The 24,018-nt window shown below is 38.5% G+C and overlaps 2 protein-coding genes across 2 annotated transcripts in view; one reads left to right on the top strand and one right to left on the bottom strand.

Annotated features, from left to right (window-relative positions):
- The first annotated feature begins 137 nt into the window (after positions 1-137).
- On the top strand, positions 138-11,789 carry rab20 (RAB20, member RAS oncogene family). Its single transcript, XM_082175884.1, has 2 exons — positions 138-571; positions 9,867-11,789. Exons 1-2 carry the CDS (start codon positions 382-384, stop codon positions 10,412-10,414), a joined length of 738 nt encoding a protein of 245 aa, XP_082032010.1. The 5' UTR covers positions 138-381; the 3' UTR covers positions 10,415-11,789.
- Positions 11,171-24,018, bottom strand: part of col4a2 (collagen, type IV, alpha 2) — a 133,264-nt gene continuing 120,416 nt past the window's right edge. The window contains exons 37-48 of the mRNA XM_082175795.1: positions 23,384-23,491; positions 23,190-23,297; positions 22,805-22,876; positions 22,529-22,654; positions 21,756-21,872; positions 21,327-21,488; positions 20,917-21,015; positions 17,040-17,186; positions 16,788-16,904; positions 16,247-16,438; positions 15,453-15,739; positions 11,171-15,366 (exon numbers count right to left, since the gene is read on the bottom strand). Of these exons, the coding sequence (XP_082031921.1) occupies positions 15,112-15,366; positions 15,453-15,739; positions 16,247-16,438; positions 16,788-16,904; positions 17,040-17,186; positions 20,917-21,015; positions 21,327-21,488; positions 21,756-21,872; positions 22,529-22,654; positions 22,805-22,876; positions 23,190-23,297; positions 23,384-23,491 (1,790 nt within the window). The 3' untranslated portion in view covers positions 11,171-15,111. The remainder of the gene's footprint in view (positions 15,367-15,452; positions 15,740-16,246; positions 16,439-16,787; positions 16,905-17,039; positions 17,187-20,916; positions 21,016-21,326; positions 21,489-21,755; positions 21,873-22,528; positions 22,655-22,804; positions 22,877-23,189; positions 23,298-23,383; positions 23,492-24,018) is intronic.

Here is a 24,018-nt window from a genome sequence, read left to right on the forward strand (position 1 = left end):
TCAAACAATAATAAAAAATAATTTAAATAGGGAGCTAGTTTTTGGCACGAGAAGCACTCGGACTGATTCAATCAGATTCTTGAACGAATCTTGACTCAAAAGAATGATTCGTTGACGAATCGGACAGCACAGCTTTACCGCTGAACCCAACTTGAAAGTTCTTCAGTTAGAAAATCGGCGTTGCTACGAATTTTTCTTTCTTTTTTTCTTTTCTTGACTTAACCCACACAAATGGGATTTATTTCGCCAAACTTTATACGGAGGACGTAATACGATCATGCACTTTAAAACGCATGGTGCGAAAGCCCGTCCTCTGAATTGTTTATGTTGAGGTTTTACCTGTAAGAGTTGAGTGTGCATGAGTGGCATGTGTTTGGAGACATGCCTCAAGCCTCAAGGACCAAGAAACCCGACGTGAAAGTCGTCATTCTGGGGGACATGAACGTAGGAAAGACTTCTCTCCTCCACAGATACACGGAGAGGAAATTTAAGGACACTATAAGCACCGTCGGAGGGGCGTTCTTCCTCAAACAGTGGGGACCCTACAACATATCCATATGGGACACTGCAGGTTGGCTACTTCTACTCTTTATTTAGTAAAAAACAGAGCTCAAAATACATAAACACGTTATCACAGTGTGTTTCGTAAAAGCTGTGTGTCTTTTAAAAGAATACCAACCGTCAGCTGAACTCTTAACTAAATAAACACGCTCCTATAATGTCAGGTGAGAGTAATTTCAATCATATCTTGTTTTGTTACTATTTTTTTTCTGTGAGTTTCTGCTTTGTTTGTTGCCATTTGTTAAATCCTGATTTAAGAGCTCAGAAATGCTTTCTCACAGTGATGGTAATGCCCTTTTTTTCCCGTAAATGTCAGCACTTTTTGTTCCTCATTCAGATATTTAACAACTGGCCCTGTCATGCGTGAAGTTCAAAGAACTTGACCTTCTTAAAAAAATAAATAAAAATAATTCTTGCCTATTTTATTTATATTTAGAATGTAATATGGATACCGTGATTTTTTTTTTTTTTTTACTTCTGAATATATTACATGATTTAAGTATGTAAATGAGTAAATGCCTTGGTCAATGTTTGAAAAGTTCACCCATTAAAGACACTTTTTTAACTAGTCTTTTGTAAAGTGTAAAATAATAACATTCTTAAGGTCTAAACAGACGACATATTATCATTGTATATGGATGGAATCTATCTATCTATCTATCTATCTATCTATCTATCTATCTATCTATCTATCTATCTATCTATCTATCTATCTATAATGTAGAAAGTAGCCTATGTCATTTCCTGTGTAATTTTATTCTGTTCAGATGACAGATGACCCCGTGTACTGTTGTTTGCGGTCTCTTATCTGGCAATAAGTCACATGCTTGTGTGCTAGTCAGATGAGGTTGTGTGTGTGTGTGTGTGGAAACTAAAGGTTTCTCTGGTCACACAGTTGTTTCTCAGGGGTGGGGGTGTAGGAGGGAGGGACAAAAGACATTCACCATGAAGCTGTACATTTCTCAGTTTTTTTCTAAATGTGGGAGTGTGGCTCTATTTCTGTTTAATGGGAAAAAATAACCTGGATTTCCAGGAATGTAAAGCATGCAGATCATCATGTGAGCAAAATGACAGTTTGTCATATATTTTTACAATTATTTAATTTTCATGTTCCAAGATTTAAACCCTGTAAAGCCTATCATATTTGATGCATTAATTTCTAAGGCCTCTAAGTTACCTGCATGATCAAAACATTGCTTCTGCCCTCTGACTGATCTGATCTAATTTCTACTAAGTAAAAGCCCTTTTAGTATAAAAAAAAAAAAGAAACAAAAAAAGATTTAGGTCATTCTCACTCTATATTTTGTCGGGAGAAATAGAGTGGCAACTGATATTTATATGCATTTTATCTAAGTAGTCTATAGAAGTTTGTTTCCTGCCACAGAATATAAAATATAAAAGGTAATTGCAACTTTTTATCTCACAATTTTGACTTTTTTCCCTGCAATTGCAAGTTTACATCTCCACAATTTTTTAATGTAAAAAAAAAAGTTAGAATTTTGAGATGTATTTTTTATTTATTTATTGTACTTACTCTGTATTACCTCACCATGTCTGAGTGGATATTGTTGGTGCTTCTGAAGCTCATACAGCAGAGCATAATGCTAGCAATGCCAAGTTCATGGGTTTGAATACAGGGAAGGTATGGAGTAATACATTTTACACCACAAATATACTTTAAATCCCAAAGTTAAATGTATTCATCTTTATGACATCTCGATGTTGCGTAAGTTTAGTTTCACTGGGGAGGGAGTTTTGAGTTGTTAAAGTTACAGTATGTAAAATTTGTATGTACAATGAACTTGGGATGCTCCAATCGATCATTATCAGCCGATAACCACATTTGATGGCTGCGTCTGAAATCGCATACTCTCTTGAGTAGTTCAAGAAATATACAAAAAACATTTATCAACCAACAGGCATGGGGGATACATAACAGAGCTTTTGCCTCCACACACTCTTTCTTACACACACACACACTCACAGAGCAGACAGCGTGTGCGATTACCTGCGTCTGTCCTTCATCAGGTCAAGTCATATATTTGTAATAAAATCAGTTTGCCATCAGTTGTCAGAGGATGAAAGCGATATCTTTGTCGAAGTATCCTTTCAACGTTTAAGGGGATTTTCCATCCGTCAACGCGGTTCAATGCATTGAATCAATGTGAAGCTTCAGCGTTATGGTGATGTGTTACACAGCCTTGTAAAGTGGTGCTCAAAGTTAAAATAATTTCAACACCTTGTTTCATTGATGAATGAATCAGAGTTTTTAAGTGTATTATTGAATGAACTCCATCACTTTCTTTGCGCTGTCTGGATGGAGCCAGGGCCGGTGCCAAGGGGAGTCATTCATAATATTCAAAAATAAATAAAAACGAATTACTGTTTAAAGTCTTCTAGGCTCTTTGATAAGCCGAAGCATCCTTATATGGATAGTGTTTTGCGGAAACTGTTTTTAAAGGCCTATTAAAATGTTCATTGTAAAATGAATATTTGTTGTGCTTATTTATTTGATTGTCAATTAAAATAATATTGGCCTACAACATTACTGTAAATAATATAACCAAGGCAACATCTGTGGTATTACTTTATCAGAAAAAAAAAAAGTTACCCCTGTGACAGTCAACGGAGAGCTTACACATCACTTATATAAAGCTTGAATGATCGGGATAAGTACTGGCCGATCATGATAACAAAAAAATCATGCAGGATCATCCCTACGATGAACATTTGATCTCAAATACGAATGTAAATTGAATTTCTTATGATTTTATCTTTGAACTTGATTTGGTGGCATGCAAGTATTTTAAAATTAAAATGAGCCATGCTTATAAGTATTAGACATTTAATTTGCATTAGAGGTCTATTATTTTACACATTTTTGCTGCATGAAATGCATAAGAATGAGGAACAAAGCTCTCTCTCACATCCCTCAGACACAGACAGTAGAAGCCAAGTTAGTGTAAGACCACTACATATTTTTACAACAATAAGCTCTTGTATTTCTGCTGTTACAGTATCATGACTTACAATCTTTGTCTTTCTTTTTTTAAAGGAGAAAGTGAAAAGAGAAAGAGAGCTCATTTTACCTTGAGTCTACTTTTTATTTCTTAAAGGAGACATATCATGCTTTTAAATCGTTCCTTTTTACATATAAATCATACATTTGTAGTCTATATAAAGCGGAACTGCAATGCTTGGGTCTGAATTCCTCATTTTTATAGCTCCACAGGCCCCTTTTCTACCCCTTTTCTGATGTGCGTCTGAGAGCAACTCGTTTTGGTGCGGTCTCTTTAAATACAATTGAGACACTTCATACCCCGCCCCCTCTCCAGGTTGCAGAGGCGACACTCGGTTCAACTCCACCCCGTTCGGCCATTTTTGTAGTTTGATAGCAGAGATACGATTATCTAGCGGCACAGAAACTTTTTATTCACACGTTATTAACAAAATGTCAACAACGGAAGACTTGTCCAGCCAGCCAATTTACATGTTCGAGCCAGAGCCGGAGCGAGATGAAAATGAAGACGACGAACCTGCAGAACAACGTCTTCATATGGATGTATCGCAATGGTGTGTTACTGTATTTACATTATGAAACTTTGGTCTTCCGACCTTTTACCACCGTGTCGATTTATTTTGATTAATATGTGCGAGGGAGAGAGAGCAAGACAGCGTCTAGTTTGGAGACGGCGTCTTGTTTACATTTTCGCCTGGCTCCGAAGAGAGAGAGAGTGCGTGCGCGCGACCGGGTCTCTCTCTCTCTGCTCGTTCTTTCAGTTAAACATGCGCCGTCACAAGCGCGGCGGTTCATCTACATTAGACGGTGTAATGAAGCGTGTGGGTTACTACATCCAACAACCGAACATTTTAACTTACCCTCTCGTAACTTCTGCATCTTTTAGCTTGGACTACAAAATTGCAGCGAGAAATGAAAATGGCGGATTGCTCGAAGTGTTGGGCTGGACGTCAATGTCCTTATTTGGCAGTTCCAATAGTATCTGTCTGCACCCCGCAAGACTTCAAGTTACGCCCACTTCAAGTTACGCCCCTTCAAGTTACGTCACTTCAAGTTACGCCCCTTCAAGTTACGTCACGCCACAAGTCACGCCCCTTCAAGTTACGTCACTTCACTTCAAGTTACGCCCACTTCCGCGATATGACGAGATGACATCAAATGACCACGAGATTGATTAAAGTATGCGATTAGTTCCGTATGCTTTTTAATCGATCTCGCACAAGTTTAACTGAACATACTCAAATAAACTAAACTGACTCTTACCTGTTCATGAACATAAACCTTTGAGATGACATCTTCAAAACGCCCGTTTTTGTCTGTATTCAGTAAAGCAAGTTTAAATATGCATTAATGCCAAGGTATTGATAATGTATTGCTAGAAAACATATTGCAATGTATTGTTTTTTTTCTAATTGTCCCACCTCAACTACTGTGGAGCAAGTACTAATATAGCTATTCTTTTGAAATTGTGCTTTGTCTAAAACATTTTTTTTAAATAAATATTGTTAAACATCTTTTCATGTTTTAAATAAATAATTTTAATCTGTTCATGTCATATTGCCTGATGTGCTGACAAATTAATTTTTGACAACACTAATAAACCGCTAAATGCACTACTGTCAAATATCTTATGATACTTTGAGACAAATTAACTACAAGCAAACTTATCACACATTTTTTTTTTTATTGAAAGGCAACACAATTGTGGCAATCCACAATTTCTGGCACTAATATTGTCATAGAAAATCATATTGTGCCTCCAGCCACATAAAAACAGTCCATGCAGCAGTATCCAGCAAAATCATTTTCAGAGTAGAACCCCTGAAGTTTTCCTCTTTGTCCACTTGCCCAGTATCCTTCACAGTCTTTGTACAAATCATCGCATTGAATGCAACGGGAGATCAGGGGCCTGTTTCAGAAAGGAGGTTCAACCAACTCTGAGTCAAAACTTAAACTCTGAGTTGACTTACCCTGAGATGAGAAACTCTGAGTTTTCGGTTACAGAACAGCTGAAATTAGTTAGTTCAATCAACTCTGAGTTGACCTACTCTGAGTTAAGCGCGTGCACCACAACTATAAAAAGCCATTATCAATGGAGCGCAGATATTATGAGTCACCATGGCAACAGCGCCAGACAAAAAGAGGTCTTCATATTTCTCACCAGTACAAACATTATTACTGTAATTTTACAGTATTAGAACATTAATACTGTAATTTAATGAAAGGGATTACTCTTAATTCTTCTGTAATTTAAAGTAAAATCTGATGTAATTGCATTAGACTATAGAACAATTCTGTATATTTAACACACATTTTTAAAAGGTATATTTTTAATGTAAAATACAAAGATGGTGTGCACATCCCAAACACCCAAATTGGGCGCAGGTGCAGGACAACTAAATGATATAAACAAAATATAGAAGTGTGAAGTCCGCACACTGAAAATTACTGCTCCAAAAGAGTTTATTCAAGCTATTCAAGCTCAAGCAACGTTTCGACCCTCAGGTCTTCATCAGGCTCAATGTTAATGTAATAGTGAAGTCAACTTTAAATAGATACAGGTGATCACCTTAATCAGGCACACCCAAGAAATCATGTGACTAATACAAGTCTATATTAATATATAATATTATGTGTCTACACATCAAACAATGTACACATTCTGATTATTTCACATTTTTATGTGGAGTAGCCGATATAATCAAAGTTTAAATCTAAGTATAAACAGGTATTCTTATTTGTTTAGAATGTAAATAATCTACTACTGTATTTTCAGTTGCCAGTTAAGGAGTTATATAGACTTCATCTTATTTATTTATTTAAAACTGCAGTAAAAATAGCAACATTTTATTTATTAATAAAAGATTAATTTTATTAATAAAAATGTACTGAAAGAATGATTGAGGTGTTTAAACACCACTTCCTCTTTAAAAAAGTGGAGGAGACCAAAAGAAACTCTGGGTTTACAGAAGAAAACCTGCTCCCGACCAGGTTAGGTTCACAGAGTAAGTCACCATGGTAACTGACTCTGTGTATAAGTTACCTCTCTTTCAGAAACGGGCTTGACTTACTCTGCTTTCTCAGGTTTGACATACCTCCCATTCTGAAACAGAAAACTCAGAGTTTCCCTCATTTCAGGGTAACATACTCAGAGTTTTCACTTAACCTCCTTTCTGAAACAGGCCCCAGATAGGGAATGCGGTAGGTCCTTTTATACTCCTCTGAAAAGGAGTTCCAGTTTACCACACCTGTTGACAAAAGAAAAGAAAGGTTTAAGTGTAAAACATGTTTGCATTTCTTTCTTTTTTTTTTAATATGAACTTTTTCCTCAATATTAATTTTATTAGTGGTGTGCCACCCCACAACAAGACAATTCAGAAATGAAAAGAAACACTTATTGCCTAAAACAAAAAGCATTAGTCTAATGTAGAAGTGAATGTTATATTATGATGATTAAAATAATTTTAGCACTAGAACCTTGACTTGAATCATAACTGTGGCCCACACAAATGTAGAATCGTCACTCAAAAGCACAACAGCTGCACACAAATCACAGAGGAAACAGTCATAAACTTATACAGAAAATAATAAATTAGGAAATTATCTATGTACAACATGCATTTACATTTTAATAATGGCAAGTGACCATAATTGCATTCAAGTTCGAAATTGGAGGGTGTTCATGTACATTTTATACCAAGGAAAGTCGTTTTACGCCAATTCCGAGAGCAAGGCAGCATTATTATTACCACGCCAGCCAGTAAAATACTTAACAACGCCAAGCGATGACGGATTAGTTTTAAATAAATACAAACTTTTAATAGATTATCAACTCCAGAAACAGTACAAAAATGTGTTACTGTATGAACATTTCTTATACAGTTCAATTTAAACAGTTATCTGTGGAAAATATTCTTACCGTGGTCTCTGAACGAGCTGCCATCTTGCCAACAAAATCTCGTTCTACTGACATCTCGTGTGATTCTGTTGTGATTTGGACAACTTCAAGTTACGCCTCCTTCAAGTTACGCCCCTTTCAAGTTACGCCCCCAGTCTTGCAGTCCGCAGACAGACCCATCTCGGCAGTTCCGCTGCAAATACTGTGACGTAATAGTTCACAAAACGTCATAGATAACAGAAAAATCGGAACAGGTTGAAAAATATGACCAAAACAGAATATAAAGATATCAACGAAGCACCTGAAGAGAATAATTTCGACTTTTCTGTACTTCTAAACACTCCAAATATACAACAAAATGCATTTAAGGGCTAAAAAAGTGGATTTAGCATGATATGTCCCCTTTAAGTAGATTTTGCCCCTCAGAACTATTCAGGGTACTTGTGTTTAATTCTGTTGACCTTTGTACCGTTGAATCCTCATCAGTAGGGTTTTAAAACGTACAGAGAAAATGACCCTTTTTAGCTGTAACTGTAATGCACACACTTTGAATACAGCAGGTTGTAATGTTGAATATGTTTTACTTTGTAAGTCTCAGATATGCACCATATTTAGTTAAACTCAAACTAATGTCCAGAAAATGTCCTTTGTGTTGTAACTTGTGACTGATGAAACATTTCCATTTTTTGTAGACAAATTACCTAGTTGTGGCCAATTACATTTTACACTCCCGGAATAGAAAAGGGCCTTTCCAAAACTGTTCCCACAAAGTTGTAAGCATAGCATTGTCCAATAAGTCTTGGTGTGCTGAAGCATTAAGATTTCCCCTCACTGGAAGTAAGGGACATAGTCTGAAAAACAGCCCCACACCATTATACCTACTCCACCAAATTTTACAGTAGGCACAATGCAGTCTGACAGGTCATGTTCAGCTGGTTTCTGCCAAACCCAAATTCGCCCATCAGACTTCAAAATACAGAAGCGTGATTCGTCACTCCACAGAACACGTTTCCACTGCTCCAGAGTCCGGTGGCGGCGTGCTTTAACCACTTCATCCGACTGCTTGGCATTGCACTTGGTGATATGAGGCTTGCATGCTGCTGCCCGGCAATGGAAACCCATTCCATGAAGCTCCCGCCGCACAGTTTTTGTGCTGATATTAATGCCAGTGTTTGGAGCTCTTCAGCGATGGAATCAGCAGAGGCGATTTTTACACACCATGCTCCTCCTCAGCACTCGGTGAACCGCTCTGTGACTTTATGTGGTCTTCTGTTTCATGGCTGAGTTGCTGGTGTTTCTAAATGCTTCCACTTTCCAATAATACCACTTTCAGCTGACCTTGGAATATCTAGCAGGGACGAAATTTCATGAACTGACTTAAGTTGTGTTCACACGTGTAGTTTGGTTCGCTTGGTTTGTTTGGTCCAAACATTTAGTCCTGTTCCGCTTAGCGTCCTCATTAGCATTTTAGCACCGAACCTAAAGATACCAAACCTAAAGGCATAGGGATATGTTCACAACCCGATTGGTCGGCTTTTATTATGTATATTTCGAGACACAACTGACACAACATCCAAAACAATGCTGTGTGCTGGGCTAAATGTGCTCGTTGTATGTGCGTAGCCTACATATGATGGTATTCCGACTGAGAACTCGTGAAGAGCTTATAAATGTGTAAAGGAGTCAAAACAGCAGCAGGAATCTCTCCGTCACACACACAAACATAGATCTGCTGCTAGGAGATGCGGTTCTGATGCCTGTACTGAAATGTGATGGGCAATATTGTGGTTATGATGATGAAAAAAACAAGTATGCTTGAGCATTCTGTCCTTTTTAGAAGCACGTCTTGTGACATCATGTCCCTTTTTTAGTCTGTGTTGCGTTCATATATCATTCGAACCGCACCAGAGTTCATTTGGAAGCGGACCGAGACCCATCTTTTCAGCGGTCTTGGTCCACTTGTTTGGTGCGCACCAGGGCAGCGTTCACACTTATTCAAATGAACCGCACTAACAGAGCAATCGCACCAGGGTTCGTTTTAATCGAACCAAACAGGCCAAGTGTGAACAAACCCTTATTGTAAAGGTGGCATCCTATCACAGTACCATGCTAGAAATCACAGAGCTCTTCAGAATTACCTTTTTTTTTTTTTTTTTTTTTTTTTTTACAGTTGTTTGTAAATGAAAACTTACTTCCTAGGTGCTTGATTTTATACACCTGTGCCAATGGGTCTGATTGAAACACCTGATTAAGTGTGTCAGTGTCCCAATACTATAAAAAATAAATAAATGTGTCTTAGAAAAGTAATGTACAAGTATTCCATTTTAGTACTCAGGTAAAGTGCAAATTCTCCAAATGAATCCTGATCGTGCCGTTTGTGCTGTGCAGGTCGAGAGCAGTTCCATGGCCTGGGCTCCATGTACTGCCGTGGCGCGGCTGCAGTCATTCTCACCTATGACGTTACCAACTGGCAGAGCCTGGCAGAGCTGGAGAACCGCTTCCTGTCCCTGACCGACACCGCCAACACTGACTGCATATTCGCCATAGTGGGTAACAAAGCAGACCTTACCGACACTCTCGCTCATGGGCCAGACACAGAGAGCGAGCGAGGGGACGAAGCCCAGCCCGAGGTCACGTGTCCGACTCCTCCAGGCACTCCGCTCCAGCACAAACAGGTGAGCAGAGAGGACGCCGTCGCTCTGTACGCCCGCGTGCTGCGCTACAAAGGCCTGGAGGAGAAGGACTGTCTGCCTGCTGAGACCGTGTGCTTTGAGACAAGTGCTAAAACGGGTTACAATGTGGACGTTTTGTTCGAAACCCTCTTCGATCTGGTTCTGCCCTCCATTCTGAAGAAACGGAGCGAAGGAGAGAGTTCCACTGTGGACCTGGAGACGCCAATGGAGGTGAAAAGGACTAAAGCAGGATGTTGTGCCTAGAGCCAAGCAAACATAGGAGGCGTGAGGATTGTGGGATTGTGTTGTCAATCAGTGCCAAAGAAAGAAATGGATATGAATCATACCGCCACTAAACTTAAACTAGAGTTTATTTGAACTTCTGCTATGTGCTGATTTTTTTATTTCACTCCAAAGCAGTATTACACTTTTTTGGGGGGGAGGAATTAAAATAATAATTGCTGAATATTCTTTGTTTTCATTTTGTGAAATAGTTTTTACTTTCTTTGTTGTTCTTTGCATACATGGAATGGAATGGTCATGATATCTGTTTTTTCTTTATTGAAATCATATTTACATTATATTTTGTAAAAATTCTATGAACATTTTCTGATACTGCCTCACTAATTCTAATATGAGAAAAATAAAAATTCTTAAATCTTGGAATAAATGGGTTAGTTTGTGGTTAGTGTGAGAAAGCTTCACGTAGTACACTGTCATTCAAAATGCTGGTAATAAGCCGATTTGCTGCTCAAGAAACATTATAATCAATGTATAATCAACAGTTGTGCTGCTTCATATTTTTGTAGAAACCATGTTACATTTCTTTAGAATTCTTTGGTGAATAGAAAGTTCAAAAGAACAGCATATGTTTGAAATAGACAAAGTGGTCTTCAATTACTTTTATTTTACAAGAATTGATGTGGGCCCTATATAAGGTGCTTTACAAATGCATAACTTCATATTTTCTAAAAGGTAGATCTTGTTCAGATATCATTCAAATGAGAGATGACACAAATGTAACAAAAAAAAGCATTTATTGTTGTTTTATTCAATAACACTATGATTCAAAATCAATGTTTTCAAATATTCCACATAATTACATTGAAAGTACATTTGTTTAAAAGAATAAAATATGAAAAAAAAAATAGCAGTGACATTCTCAATGCAAATATTCTGAATTATAATCTTATTTGGTTCTCTTTACTGGTATCAAATACATGTTAGTGGTTTATGGGCTTCAGGACAATAATACTTGTGCAATGTGCACTGAAAATGGGCAAAACTGCTCAAAGTCCAAATCTTTTAGGTGACCCACATTAGCCATTGTTTGCAGACTCAATGGAGAATATAGCCTGTTTGTGCATTTATGTGGAAGTGGGACAAAGATTGAACTACAGTCTTCTAATGACCTGAAGATGTGTCATGTAAACCTCAGAGAAATCAGTGCAATTGGTGTAACCAACAAAGGGTTCAAACAAACAAACCAGAATGAGCCTCTTGACTGGACAAAATTCTAGTAAAAAGCTTCAAGTCTAAAAGTTTATGACCTTTTATGAAATAAAATACCAAATGAATAGTGTGTGACAACATTAGATGATAAAGGGTTCATACTAAAAAAAAAAAAAAACATATACAAGAGTGATGATTCAAAGCTGTTCATTACATAAACAAACACAAAGCAAAAATACTATACAGGCATCAGAGGATGGTGTTAGTGTAAGTCTGGTAAAATTATATTTATATAATGGTTAAAAATAGCAAACAGCACTGTGTTTAGGAGGCCTTGTGGTGAAGTATTGTGTCATTGAGCCTTAATGATCATGTGTAATTAAATTATTCTGGTTCAGATTCTAATTCAGTTAGTTCCTCAATGGTTCTGTTAACAATGATTTTAGTCATTTTAAAGAGGGAACGTTCTTATTGAAATTTTGATTGCCATCACTATCCTCAAAAATCATGTTGTCAAATGATTAGATCCTTTCAGATTCCAATAGAACAAAGCAACAATCTAAAATGAACTGTATATAATTAAAATTGTATTTTGCAACTTTGCTATTTGTTGTTGTTGAATTCAGATGGTCAAAAAGCCATTGAAGTCCCCCTGTAGTCAATAATTGTATCCCTTAAAACTAATCTTTGATCATCAAAATGACATATTTAAAGTTTTTTCCTTTGAAAAAAATAGTTAGAATGTAACTCTGCACCCTTGCCTAATTTAGTATGCGCAGTTCTATGAATATGCAAATTATCTCTGCCTCCACTCACTCGCACCAGCTCAGAGATCTACTCGTTGACGATCACACGTTGGTGTGATTGGTTACAAGGTAGTTTGTGACGTCAGAAACACCAGTGATTTCAAACTGCGTTTTTCAGACTGTCTTTGGTTCACTGCAGTTTTAAGGAGGAAATACTCAGCAATGGTGTTGACTTATTCATTTGCACATGGTTTGACTTAAAGGGATACTCCACTTTTTTTGGAAATAGGCTCATTTTACAACTCCCCCAGAGTTAAACAGTTGAATTTTACCGTTTTCGAATCCATTCAGCCGATCTCCGGGTCTGGCGGTACCCCTTTTAGCATAGCTTTAGCCTGGGAAAACCCAGACAACTTCCGGCAAAATTAGATTTGCTCTGCAAGTAGTCTGGCAAAGAGCTCATTCAAGCCGATTTCTAATCCGTAGAAATCGCGGCACCAGTCAGAAACGTTGAGGCAGGCTTTACACGATGACGATCGATCTGATTGGTTTTAGGTCTATCCAATTGCGCCCAGAGGCATTTGAGCGATGTCCGTTGGTGAAGCGCACTCAACTTTTAAATGCATTATTATATTCAAATTGCAAACACATGAGGACAGTCTCCATGAAAGACCCACTGGCAGATGAACGTGCTTCTACATTTCTCTCCGAAACGGTAGGAAATGAAATTAGATTTAATAGAGGATTTTAACTGTGACAAGATGATTGACAGGGCAGTTTACGTGACAGGATGCACGCGACAGATCCGTCCGATAAAGATGACGAAGTAGTATGTCCCAAAGCTTGCCTACTTTTTTGCTACACATTCAAAAGTAAATACCTTTTCTTCACAAAAAGAATACATACTTTTATGGCGTAGTGTAACTTAGGGACGCAGCATATGGCTTTACACGATGACGATCGCTCTGATTGGTTTTAGGTCTATCCAATTGAGCCCAGAGGCATTTGAGCGACGTCCGTTGGTGACGCCCCTTTGGAAATGAGTTATTTATGAAGCTTTGCCAGACCATAACTCAGTTACCACTGAGAATGGTCTGGTTTTAACCAGGCTAGCATAGCTTAGCATAGATCATTGAATCGGACAGGACCATTAGCATCTCTCTCAAAAAAATGAGGCAAGGCGCTGTGTCATATCATTATGCCTGCTGGACTCATGGGACGGCAGCAAAGTTTCTTGATTATTACGCAGGAATGAGAGTATCGTTCCTAGCCATATCAGCCTAGAAAATCGCAACTTTTCATTTTCCGTCGGTCTTAGTACACGATGTAACTACAGAAGAGTCAAGTTTTAAATAGGAAAAATATCGAAACTCTTTGGTCATTTTTTTGAGAGAGATGCTAATGGTCCTGTCCGATTCAATGATCTATGCTAAGCTATGCTAAAAGTGGTACCGCCAGACCCGGAGATCGGCTGAATGGATTCGAAAACGGTAAGACTCAACTGTTTAACTCTGGGGGAGTTGTAAAATGAGCCTATTTCCAAAAAAAGTGGAGTATCCATTTAAAGCATATTAATAACACCACATAGACATAAACAACATTAAAAGCTTGATTTTCACCACAGGGGGACTTTAACTGAAATCACTGGGTTCCAGTATTTTTAAAAGGCAGTGAAAGGGTTGGCAGATGCTATTTACGCTAATGCTATGTTTTCGTTCAGACTCCAAATCCGATTTTTGTGCATATCCGTTTGGAATCCGATCATATTTAGCAAGTTTGAATGGCAAAAAAATCACATGAAATTGGATTTTTACAAATCCGTTTTGAGCTATCTGATGTAACTCAGATCTGTTTTTTGTTTGTTTGTTCATCGCATGCCACATGGGATCTGATCTTTTCGATCCTGATTTGGGCCACTTCCATGTGTGGGCCTAAAACAGATACAGATTGGATGTTTTGCAATGCGACCTCAGCCTGAAGTCACTCCACAGATTTCACATACCGGTAGTCCTTTGGTTCTTTTAGTTCTTTGGAAGTACGTGAATAACGTGAACAGCCAAAAAGACAAAACAATTCTAATCTGAGCAATAAATCAGAATTGAGTACTAAGGCTTGCAGTGTGAATGTAGCCTAAGTGTAACAAAAAGTAGATTCTGTTTACACCAAGTGTGAACAGCAACAAATTGCAATAGATGCTTTTCACACTAAGTGCAAATAGAAGTCATATGCTATTTGTACTAAGGATAAATAGCCTTTGCTAACAATCTCGGCTATTTGCATTAAGTATCAATAGATAATGCCTTTTAAAACAATGGAACCAGTTTTGAATAAGAACCGGTTCTTGATTTACATAACACGAAAGGGCAGAGAAGTGCATAAGCATGGGCTTCTTTGGTTCAGCTGTATGTATTAATAACAAGAGATTCAGGTTTGATAATGCTGAGGTAATAAGTTAGAAACTAAGCACCATTTCATACATAGAAAAGTAAATAATACAGAGAAATATCATAGCTATGCTTTCATGCATCTCTTGCTTCACTTCTCATCATGGACACATACATATCTTCGGTCATAAGGCACACAGTAGTGATGAAGAGTGAATCTGAGGGCATGTCATATGTGATGCATTAAATACATTAAGTAATTTCAAAAGCCTAACTTGCAACATTGACATCCGATTGCAATTTGGAATGAAGAATTCTGAATTCTGCAGGTGTTACTTGTAATGCTGCTGCAATAGTGTCAAAGTTCATAGGTTATAGGTCACAGGTTCTTCATACACACTTGGCAGCGGCTGATGCGTGACAGGAGCTGACCGGCTTTAAGTGTCTCGGAGACAGGGGAACTCTGGAAGGACTGATCGATAGAGGTCAACCAGAAACTCTGCTTGTTGACGAAGTAGTGACATGTACCTTTGGCCCCGTTACACTCGATGAAGGGAGTGGTGCGGAAATCTTCGAGACAAGAGCCCGGAGACACCAGAGACTGACCGCCACCTTCATCTCCAGCTGCCGTGTGCTGTGTGAGTGTGACAGAACCAGTTAGAGGTCTTGGCAAACACGTTTCAATGGTGAAAGTGTAACAATTTTGAACTGAAGTCTCACCATAAGGAAGGAATAGCCAATCCAGAGACTTCTCCAGCCCATTGGGCATGGTGGGATAGTTATATCTTGGCTGTGTATGGCGATGGCCACAGTTGGAGCTTCACACACGGAACAGCGGCTGATGTATGGTTTTATCTCGGCCTCCTCCACAGGCATCATGGGAATTGGTGCGGTTGTGGACAACCAATAGGATTTGTCATTGCGGCTGGCATAGTAGCATATGTCTCCCGGATTGCAGTACAGGAAGGGCATGGTGTTAAAACGGGGGAGACATGAGCCGGCTAGACCTGGAAAACAAAACAGAGACCTGTTTTGACTTGAGGCATTCTAAAGCTTTCAGAGAATCAGAAAGTATAGTTACTGATTTAAAAAAAAAAGAAAAAAACCTTCCATGCATCATGCATCATTATACCATTTCTACGTCATTACACATGCGCAGAACTTGCCAGTTTCGGTTTTCAAGTTTAAACATGTCCTATCATGTTTAACGACGATTATAACATGTTTAAACTAACCCTTACAATCCATTCCACATTTGGCCAATTCATTTTGATTGACGCTGTTAAATATGACTTTTTCGTTCTGACTGTGCTACTAGTCCGATTACAAACGAATATTAGGGTCCATGTAAATGCAGATACTGTAGAAAATGCACAAATTCAATTTCATAAGAGAACACTATGTAATTCAACATTCATATTCTGGATCTAAAGTTGTACAAATGATGGTGGTGTCAGACATGCAATGACTCAACATCTTGTTATTGATTTTATTACTTTGTCATCTGCACTCACCCAGGTCTTGGTTGTGGGCCTTCTCCTGTCCCTCAAAGTACAGAAGGCTATAACCATCCCATAACTTGGACATGCCCACAGGGCACATGGGGATCTGCTCTGACTGACTGTGCTTCACCAGCAGGTAGCCAACATTGACACTGCGGCCAGCCATTCCAGTAGGACCGGGTAAACCAGAGCGTCCTCGGGACCCTGTGAATTCAGATTCATTATCGACTTGTAATTCAAGTGTGCAGCCACAAAAACAATTCACGTGAAAATGATTTCCATTCTTTTCATTGAATTCTTTCTGTTTATACAAAACCAATAATTTTTTAAGAATGAATAACATTTAGAAACGTTGTTTTAAACAATGACATTGTCCTAACTGAACAAATGAAAGAATGTTACCAGTTGCCAAAATTACACAACAAAAAATAAACTCATAATCATTTAAAAATAAACCAGGACCTCTTGGTGACCAGTCGTCTGCAACCCTTAATCCACTAATCTAGCCCAGAATCCCATAATCCTCATCCATTTACACAAACACACCATTTACCTTCTTCTCCTTGCAGACCAGGGTGGCCTATTTGTCCAGATTCTCCACGGAAGCCTGGATTTCCTGGTATTCCAGGGAGACCTGGCATGCCCTTGTGCCCCTTTGGACCTAAAAACCCTGTAAACAGATAATAGCTATTTACACAATGAACTGTGATTCTGGAGCGCAGCAACAGTACCACAGAAGAAGTTTATATGCCACATTCATGACTGCATTAGTTGAGGCTAAAATTGATGCTTTGAATTCTTGTACCTGCATCACCAGGAGGTCCAGCAGGGCCTGGATTTCCATTGGGTCCATGAGGTCCTTGAATACCCATTGGGCCAGGTGCTCCTATCTCCCCTGGAAGTTTCCTTTGAATTGGTGGAAGTCCTTTAGCACCAGGTGACCCAGGAAACCCTGAAAGAACAAGGTAGAGAGAATGAATAAGGTGCAGTCAAACTAGATTTTTATTTCGAACACTGCAACAAATGCGTCTGATCCCGTTTATGGTCTGATAAATCAGTAATTTTAAATGTTCAATACACAATCTAGATCCAGCCAACACATTTAGATGTACTGGTCAAGCCTCTTGTTACTATATATATTCTCTCTCTCTCTCTCTCTCTCTCTCTCTCTCTCTCTCTCTCTCTCTCTCTCTCTCTCTCTCTCTCTCTATATATATAAATAAATGCAGGGCAGACAGCATGAATACAGTATGCAGTCTGAATTCTTTGTATGTGGAAGTATATGTACACGGAAACACTGACTAATGTCTTTGAAACAAAAAAGCATGTTGAATTGCACTTCTTAAAAAATGCATTGCATTAACAGTGCTTGCATTTGAATGCATTGTTTTTTCACGGCTTGCATTTTTGGGGGCTGAAATTCAACATGGTTGTATATTTAAGCTGTGAATATTTAAAAGGAAAACATTTCATTCACAATTTCATTATTAAAAATTCAAGAATCCACATTCACCTTCTAGCAGTGGCGGCTGGTGCTAAAAAATTTTTTGGGGGGGGGGGGGGGCACACCAAACTGAATTATTAATCAAGGACTGAATGTAGGCTAATTGTTAAATAACAATTTACGGTTACGGCCACGTTTTTTTTCCAATGAACTGCAGTAGCCAAGGCGACATCTAGTGTATATATCTATGCACCAGTCTGCACACACGTCACACACCAGTTTGCGCGCGCGCCCTCAGATCACTTGGACGTGGCTGTGTTCAAGAGGTAAAAACGATATAAATACTGTTCGTTTTCTCACACAAACCGCTCGTTTCGTGTCTTAGGCCATCAATGTGTACTTTCGATGGGGAATTGTTTAATTTGGACGATGGGGAATTGTTTTAATTTGGACTGTGCATGCTCTTTGAGGTGGTGACCATAGACCTGCATTATATGACTGACAGACAAGAACGGTTTGACCTAAAAATATCAAAATTGAAACTACTGCGGAAACAAATACACCTACATCTTGGATGCCCACCAACACTTAATTTCAAAGTGAACTATCCCTTTAAATTTACTAAACTTAAAAAAAACAAAAACAAAAAACATGTATATGCTAATGTATATTTTAGTCAGAATAATTGCGCTCCTATTCTATTGCGCTCCGTCTGTTAAGCGCGCATGCACGCGGCGGCGCTCGTTCACGGAAGTTTAGCTTGCAGAAAGCTCGCCCAGTCATGACAGCAAACTGGAAATATTGACTTTCTAACATTTACAGATGGAGAATATGTCCGTGAAATGTAAGTTATGCAATGAGGAAATTATTGGATGTCACTTCAGCTTATGGCTAAATATTATTAGAGGTATATTTGTTTCCACCAATCGCTGCACAAGTGAAGTTTACGTATGATGACGAAAGCACGTTAGTGCGAGCCCTCCCGGAACCCATAGAGAATGCATTGCAGTGCCTGCAGTTCGAAAAAAAATTTAATCTTTGAATGTAAGCCTATGGGAACACTATAGTGAAATCGCCCAAAAAGAGGAGGTACTCCACAGAACGTGACTTGGCGCTGATTGGACTATATCCAGAGGCAGAACAACAGTGAGTGACTGCTAGCGTAACTCTGTGGTTGAATGAGATTGTGATTGGAAAAAGTCCCTTTCACACTTTGGTGGTGCGTCGCCCGATCGCCCAAATGAAGAAACCGCCGCTGCCTTCTAGGCTTAATTTCCAAAATATCCAGTCTGTTTAAAAATCCCACCTATAATATTCGAGAGGCAATTTTCTATGGAAGCAGATCAGTCTCATTATTAATTCACGCAAAACACTTGATTCACACATGCGTAGACAATTTCACATGCATGAAACAAAATTCACGTGCACAAAAAAAAGAAATTCACAAAAAGCAATTCACAATGCGCAAAATAAAATTATATATTCATAAAATACATTTCGTCCCCTTGGAATTATAAGGTTTATACAATTCATAGATATAGCTACAGCTGTGCACAAAAGCCTTCGAATGTTTAAAATTTACGAGTTTATCCTTGAATGTGAATGTGCAAATCATCATTCACGTGTGGATCACCTTGGATTTGTGTGTGTATTTTTGAGACTTTCCTGGCAGCGCATTCCTCCTTCACAGATCATTCGTACTCTTTAGCCAATTACATTTAAGTTTATCATTCGACCAATCAGCATCACGTGAGGGCGTGCCTACCTTCATGTTACGTCATCAGCTTTCAACCACAGTTCATGGCTAAGCAGAGGTATGTGCAGTTGATCGGTTCATTTCTGTGTGTTTATTGAAGTTAAAGAAGTTAGAGATCAGTTGAAGCAATAGTTTATTAACTGCTGTTTAGTCCATGTGTGAACATAAACATTTATTTTTAGTATTGATGGGTTTCATGTCCTGTCCACCACATATTCAACTGATGATGATGGTAATGTAATGATGTGCATACATAGGATACATCTATGTTTGGTTTTAAGCTGCATATATTATGTAGTTTTATTGTTCAGAATTAGCCCTATGGCCTGGGTATACTTTATTTTCCGCGTTCCGCTCCATCTTGCACACGATTGAGTGCACAAGCCTTTCAAAGTACACTCCTTTGGCTATGAGCGCAGAAAAATGGGTTGGGCGCGTGCACACTGTCTAGTGGATTTTGTTTTCAAGTGCTCAAGTTACTCACACATGCGCTGTTGTATACGCACCTTCTGTGCGGTCACAAAAATTGTGGTACATGTGGACGGGGTGTGCGGACGTCCTTCCTGATGACGAAAATTACGTCATGTGGACGGTGCACGGACACGGATGGCTGAAGTCAATTTTGGGCTTAACGGCATTGGTACTCGACTGTTATTCCTGCTGTGTCCGGATGTGAATATTCTGCTGAATTTGAACCACTGGATTTGTTGAAGTAAATTTTTAAAGCGAAATAAAATGGACTATAAAATGCCTGTCGAATATTATAGGGGCAGTCATGGCCTAGTGGTTAGGGAGTTGATCTGGTGACCCAAAGGTTGCTGGTTCGATTCCAGAACCGGTGGGAAATGACTGAGGTGCCCATGAGCAAGGCACCTAACCCCTAATCGCTCTCCGGGCGCCACACAAGGCTGCCCGCTGCTCTGGGTGTGTGTATCCACGTTTGCAGTGTGTGTGTGTGTTAACTACTCACTACTCTGCTCCTAATGTGTGTGCATTAACTTGGATGGTTACCATACTTGGCCGTCACGTGTCACTTTCATTTTCACTTATAGGTGAATATTTTTTAAAGGAAGTCTAAAAAGTGAATATGGATTTTTAATGAAATTGTGTGTTTGGAATTTGAAATGTTTTCATTTGAAATATTCACAGCTAAAATATACAACCATGTTGAATTTCAGCCCCCAAAAGTACAAGTACTTAAAATACAATGCATTAAAATGTAAGCACTGTTAATGCAATGTATTCTTTTTCAATTAGTGCAATTCAACATGCTTTTTTTTTTTTCAAAGAGATTAGTCCTTATTTTACTTCTGTATTTGTTTAACCAAAATATGAAACATATGACTGGACTGGTTGACTAGAAAAACCATATAGTTGAGCTATTTCTGCTTATTAAGTGTGGATAGTAAATTGAAAGTATTTTATTATATTAAATAAAAAATGATCATACAGACAAATCATTTAGTTGTTACAAATAATCACCTGGGGGTCCAGTATCTCCTTTAGGTCCAACAGGGCCCCTGTCGCCTTCAAAACCACGTCTTCCTGGAAAACCCATCATTCCTTGTTCTCCTTTTTCACCTTTAAAAGAAATAAAGCATTCCTAGATGACTCAAGATCTTTCTCAGTTAAAAGGTCTCATTCCAAAACAAAGTGAGCAAAATATGTGAGTGTAAAACAGGGTGTCTTGTTCAGCTCATCTAAAACATTTTAATATGATTTACATTCAAGAATTCCACATTTTGTCACATTTAACAGTTTTATTCTCCATTGAATTCTCTTTTGTTCACATTTATTTGCTCTTGTATTAGTCATCATAATGATTATTAGATATTGCTGTTTTGATTTTGCCAATGCAATGACCTTTACCATATTCATATTTCATAATCTACCTTTTCTTCCTGACACTCCAGGCTCCCCAGACGGTCCTTTTTCTCCACTGTCCCCCAGGACTCCTTTTTCTCCGGTGAATCCGAAATCACCTGAATTTCCTTTATCTCCTTTTGCTCCGAATGGAGATGATTCACCTGTAATCCCTCTAATACCAGGAAAACCTGACGAATGACAGCAACAGGTATCAAGACATTTTCAAGAAAGTTATTTTTGTTTGACAAAAGTGACGCTTTATATTTACTTCACTAATTTACAAAACATATTTAACCCTCTTTTGCAAAATTATATTGTAAATAAATAATAAATCTTTGTGAATTATTTGGACAAAAGGGGACCAAAGTCCCTTTAATTAGTCAATCTCCTTCTTATACAGTCTCTAGTACTCATTTCTAGTGTTTATTGTAAATGTATAGTAATGCGTCCTTCACCTGGAAGTCCTTTAGTGCCTCGAAAGCCATAGTCGCCTGGAACTCCTTGTATATCAGAGAATCCTTGTGCGCCTGGAGGACCTGCTACACCTGGACGCCCAGATTCACCCTTATCACCTATAAACACAGCAGTTTCAGTGTTTAGAACTGATTCATAGTTGCCTCAAATAAAAAATGCACAAAACTTCAGTTTTGGAACAGGGGAGGTGCTAGGGGTGGGCTATGGGGGATTAAGCCCTGAAAGTTTTGTTACCTTGTTTTTCTTATAGAGCTTAACACTCAATCAGAAAATTAATTGAGAATACGTATACAGCTGACGCGATTACCTAATTATGAAAAAAAAATTCTCCTTTGGCATCAAAGGTTACTACTTACAATGCTTTTGCAGCGTTGAGCATTGTAGCCAATCAAAGACATGTCTGAAGATCTGATTTGCGCAAGCTCGCTGAGTTCTACACTTTTGCGATCCTGTCATTATAGATAATAAACCGTAGATAGAAATTATAGATTCGCTGCAATGTATTTTATATTATTGATGCTGATCTGTTGCACTCCATTACGCACTGCTTGGTTTGTTGACTAAAAGTTCAGCGGTCGAACATAGTGCTCATCAGTGCCAAAATGATTGTGATGGCCAATCAGATAAAAGAAGGCGGGGCTTACGTTCACAGAAGGCGAGAGCGAATTCCAACACGATGCTGTAGTTTTAACAGTGACATAGTGCTAAAGCCCCGCATTTCCAAGGACCATTGAACTGCCCCTTTTTAAGCTACCTAGATCTCCAGTGAAACCCTTGAGGCCCAGATCTCCAGGGATGCCAGCCTCAGTGCTGGGGATACCACTCTCTCCTTTATCTCCTTTCGCTCCTGCGTCACCTGGAGGACCCCATTTGTTTTCGCCTTGCAGGGAACAAAATACACCAAAGATATAATTAATTCCGCATAAAACCAATGTGGCTTTATATCATGTTACATAATTAATATATTTTAGTTAATATAAGATTTATAATGTTAGAATTTCTAAGATAACAAATACAACTGAAGAGATACCTGGAACACCCTGGATACCCTTTTGACCTTTCAGGCCATCCAACCCAAAAATGCCTTTAAGACCAGGAAATCCTAGAGGACAAATTAGCCAGGAAATGTTTGAGCATATATATAAATATATAGTGGTAGAAATGACAGAGATTATTAATAAATAATGTCAGATACTATAAATAATGTGATAATGATGATCATGGAAGTGCAGGCCTCAAATACCTGAACGAGCGGTCATTATATAGGGTTGCTACTGACAACAGTCTTTATAACCTATCTCGGAATGTTACGAACGACCAATTAGAATCAAGCATTCCAGAAAGCATATACAAATAAGGAGTATTAACATATCTGTGTTTTTGTTTCATTAAATTTGACAATTAGAGCCACAAACCTTTTTGTCCCGGTTGGCCTTGAAATCCACTGGTTCCTTTCTCCCCTGGCTTTCCTGGCCAGCCCTTATGACCTTGGTTTCCTGGGAAACCCTGTTGGCCATCAAAGCCTGATGAAAAAGTGGATCCAGTTAAAAACTATTTTCAAAAACAACGAAATTGCTTAATCAAAGAAAAATGATCAAAACTCTTATACCTGGTGGTCCAGATTTTCCTGGTTCACCCGGCTGGCCTTTCAACCCTTCAATGCCATCAAAACCAGGACTTCCTCTATCTCCAGGTTGACCTACGAGTCCCTTCTCACCTAAGATATGTAAATTAAAAACTCATTTAAGAAGTGGTTCACAGGGACCAGGGGAACCTGCAGCATTTTATCTCAGGGTATGCACAGAAGTACCCTACCCATCCGCAAATAGCTATTAAATAAATTATTGCTTTTATACTATATTTGTTGCGTTCTATTGTGTATTGGTGTTAATGATCTAATTTTGCCCAAATCAACAGTCTCCTTCCATACACTTAGAAGAGCTGATGCAAGTAACTGAGCACACTTTTGTGCTTGTGTAGATATGCTTCGTAATTTTTTTTTTTTTTTTACATTACTCAAGTTACTCACTGAGCGGCACGTGAATGCTTCACCTGCATGTCGGCTTGTTTGAACCCAAGCAAGTTCAAGTCCATATCCATTTACTAACAACTTTTTTTAATATATAAGTCTTTAGCCTACATTACACTATCATATATCCTGCCATATAAACAGTATAAAACAATGCAGCAGCACACTGCGAAACAATTTCTGGTTGCTGTTAATTTTACCTGCCAAAAGATGGC

Source organism: Leuciscus leuciscus (genome assembly GCF_965113295.1).
Source record: "Leuciscus leuciscus genome assembly, chromosome: 7".
Classification (NCBI taxonomy): domain Eukaryota; kingdom Metazoa; phylum Chordata; class Actinopteri; order Cypriniformes; family Leuciscidae; genus Leuciscus; species Leuciscus leuciscus.

Coding starts and splice junctions, on each gene's coding strand:
- rab20 (XM_082175884.1), top strand. CDS start 382: ATGCCTCAAGCCTCAAGGACCAAGAAACCCGACGTGAAAGTCGTCATT. Junction 572..9,866: donor ATCCATATGGGACACTGCAG/GTTGGCTACTTC, acceptor TGTGCTGTGCAG/GTCGAGAGCAGTTCCATGGC.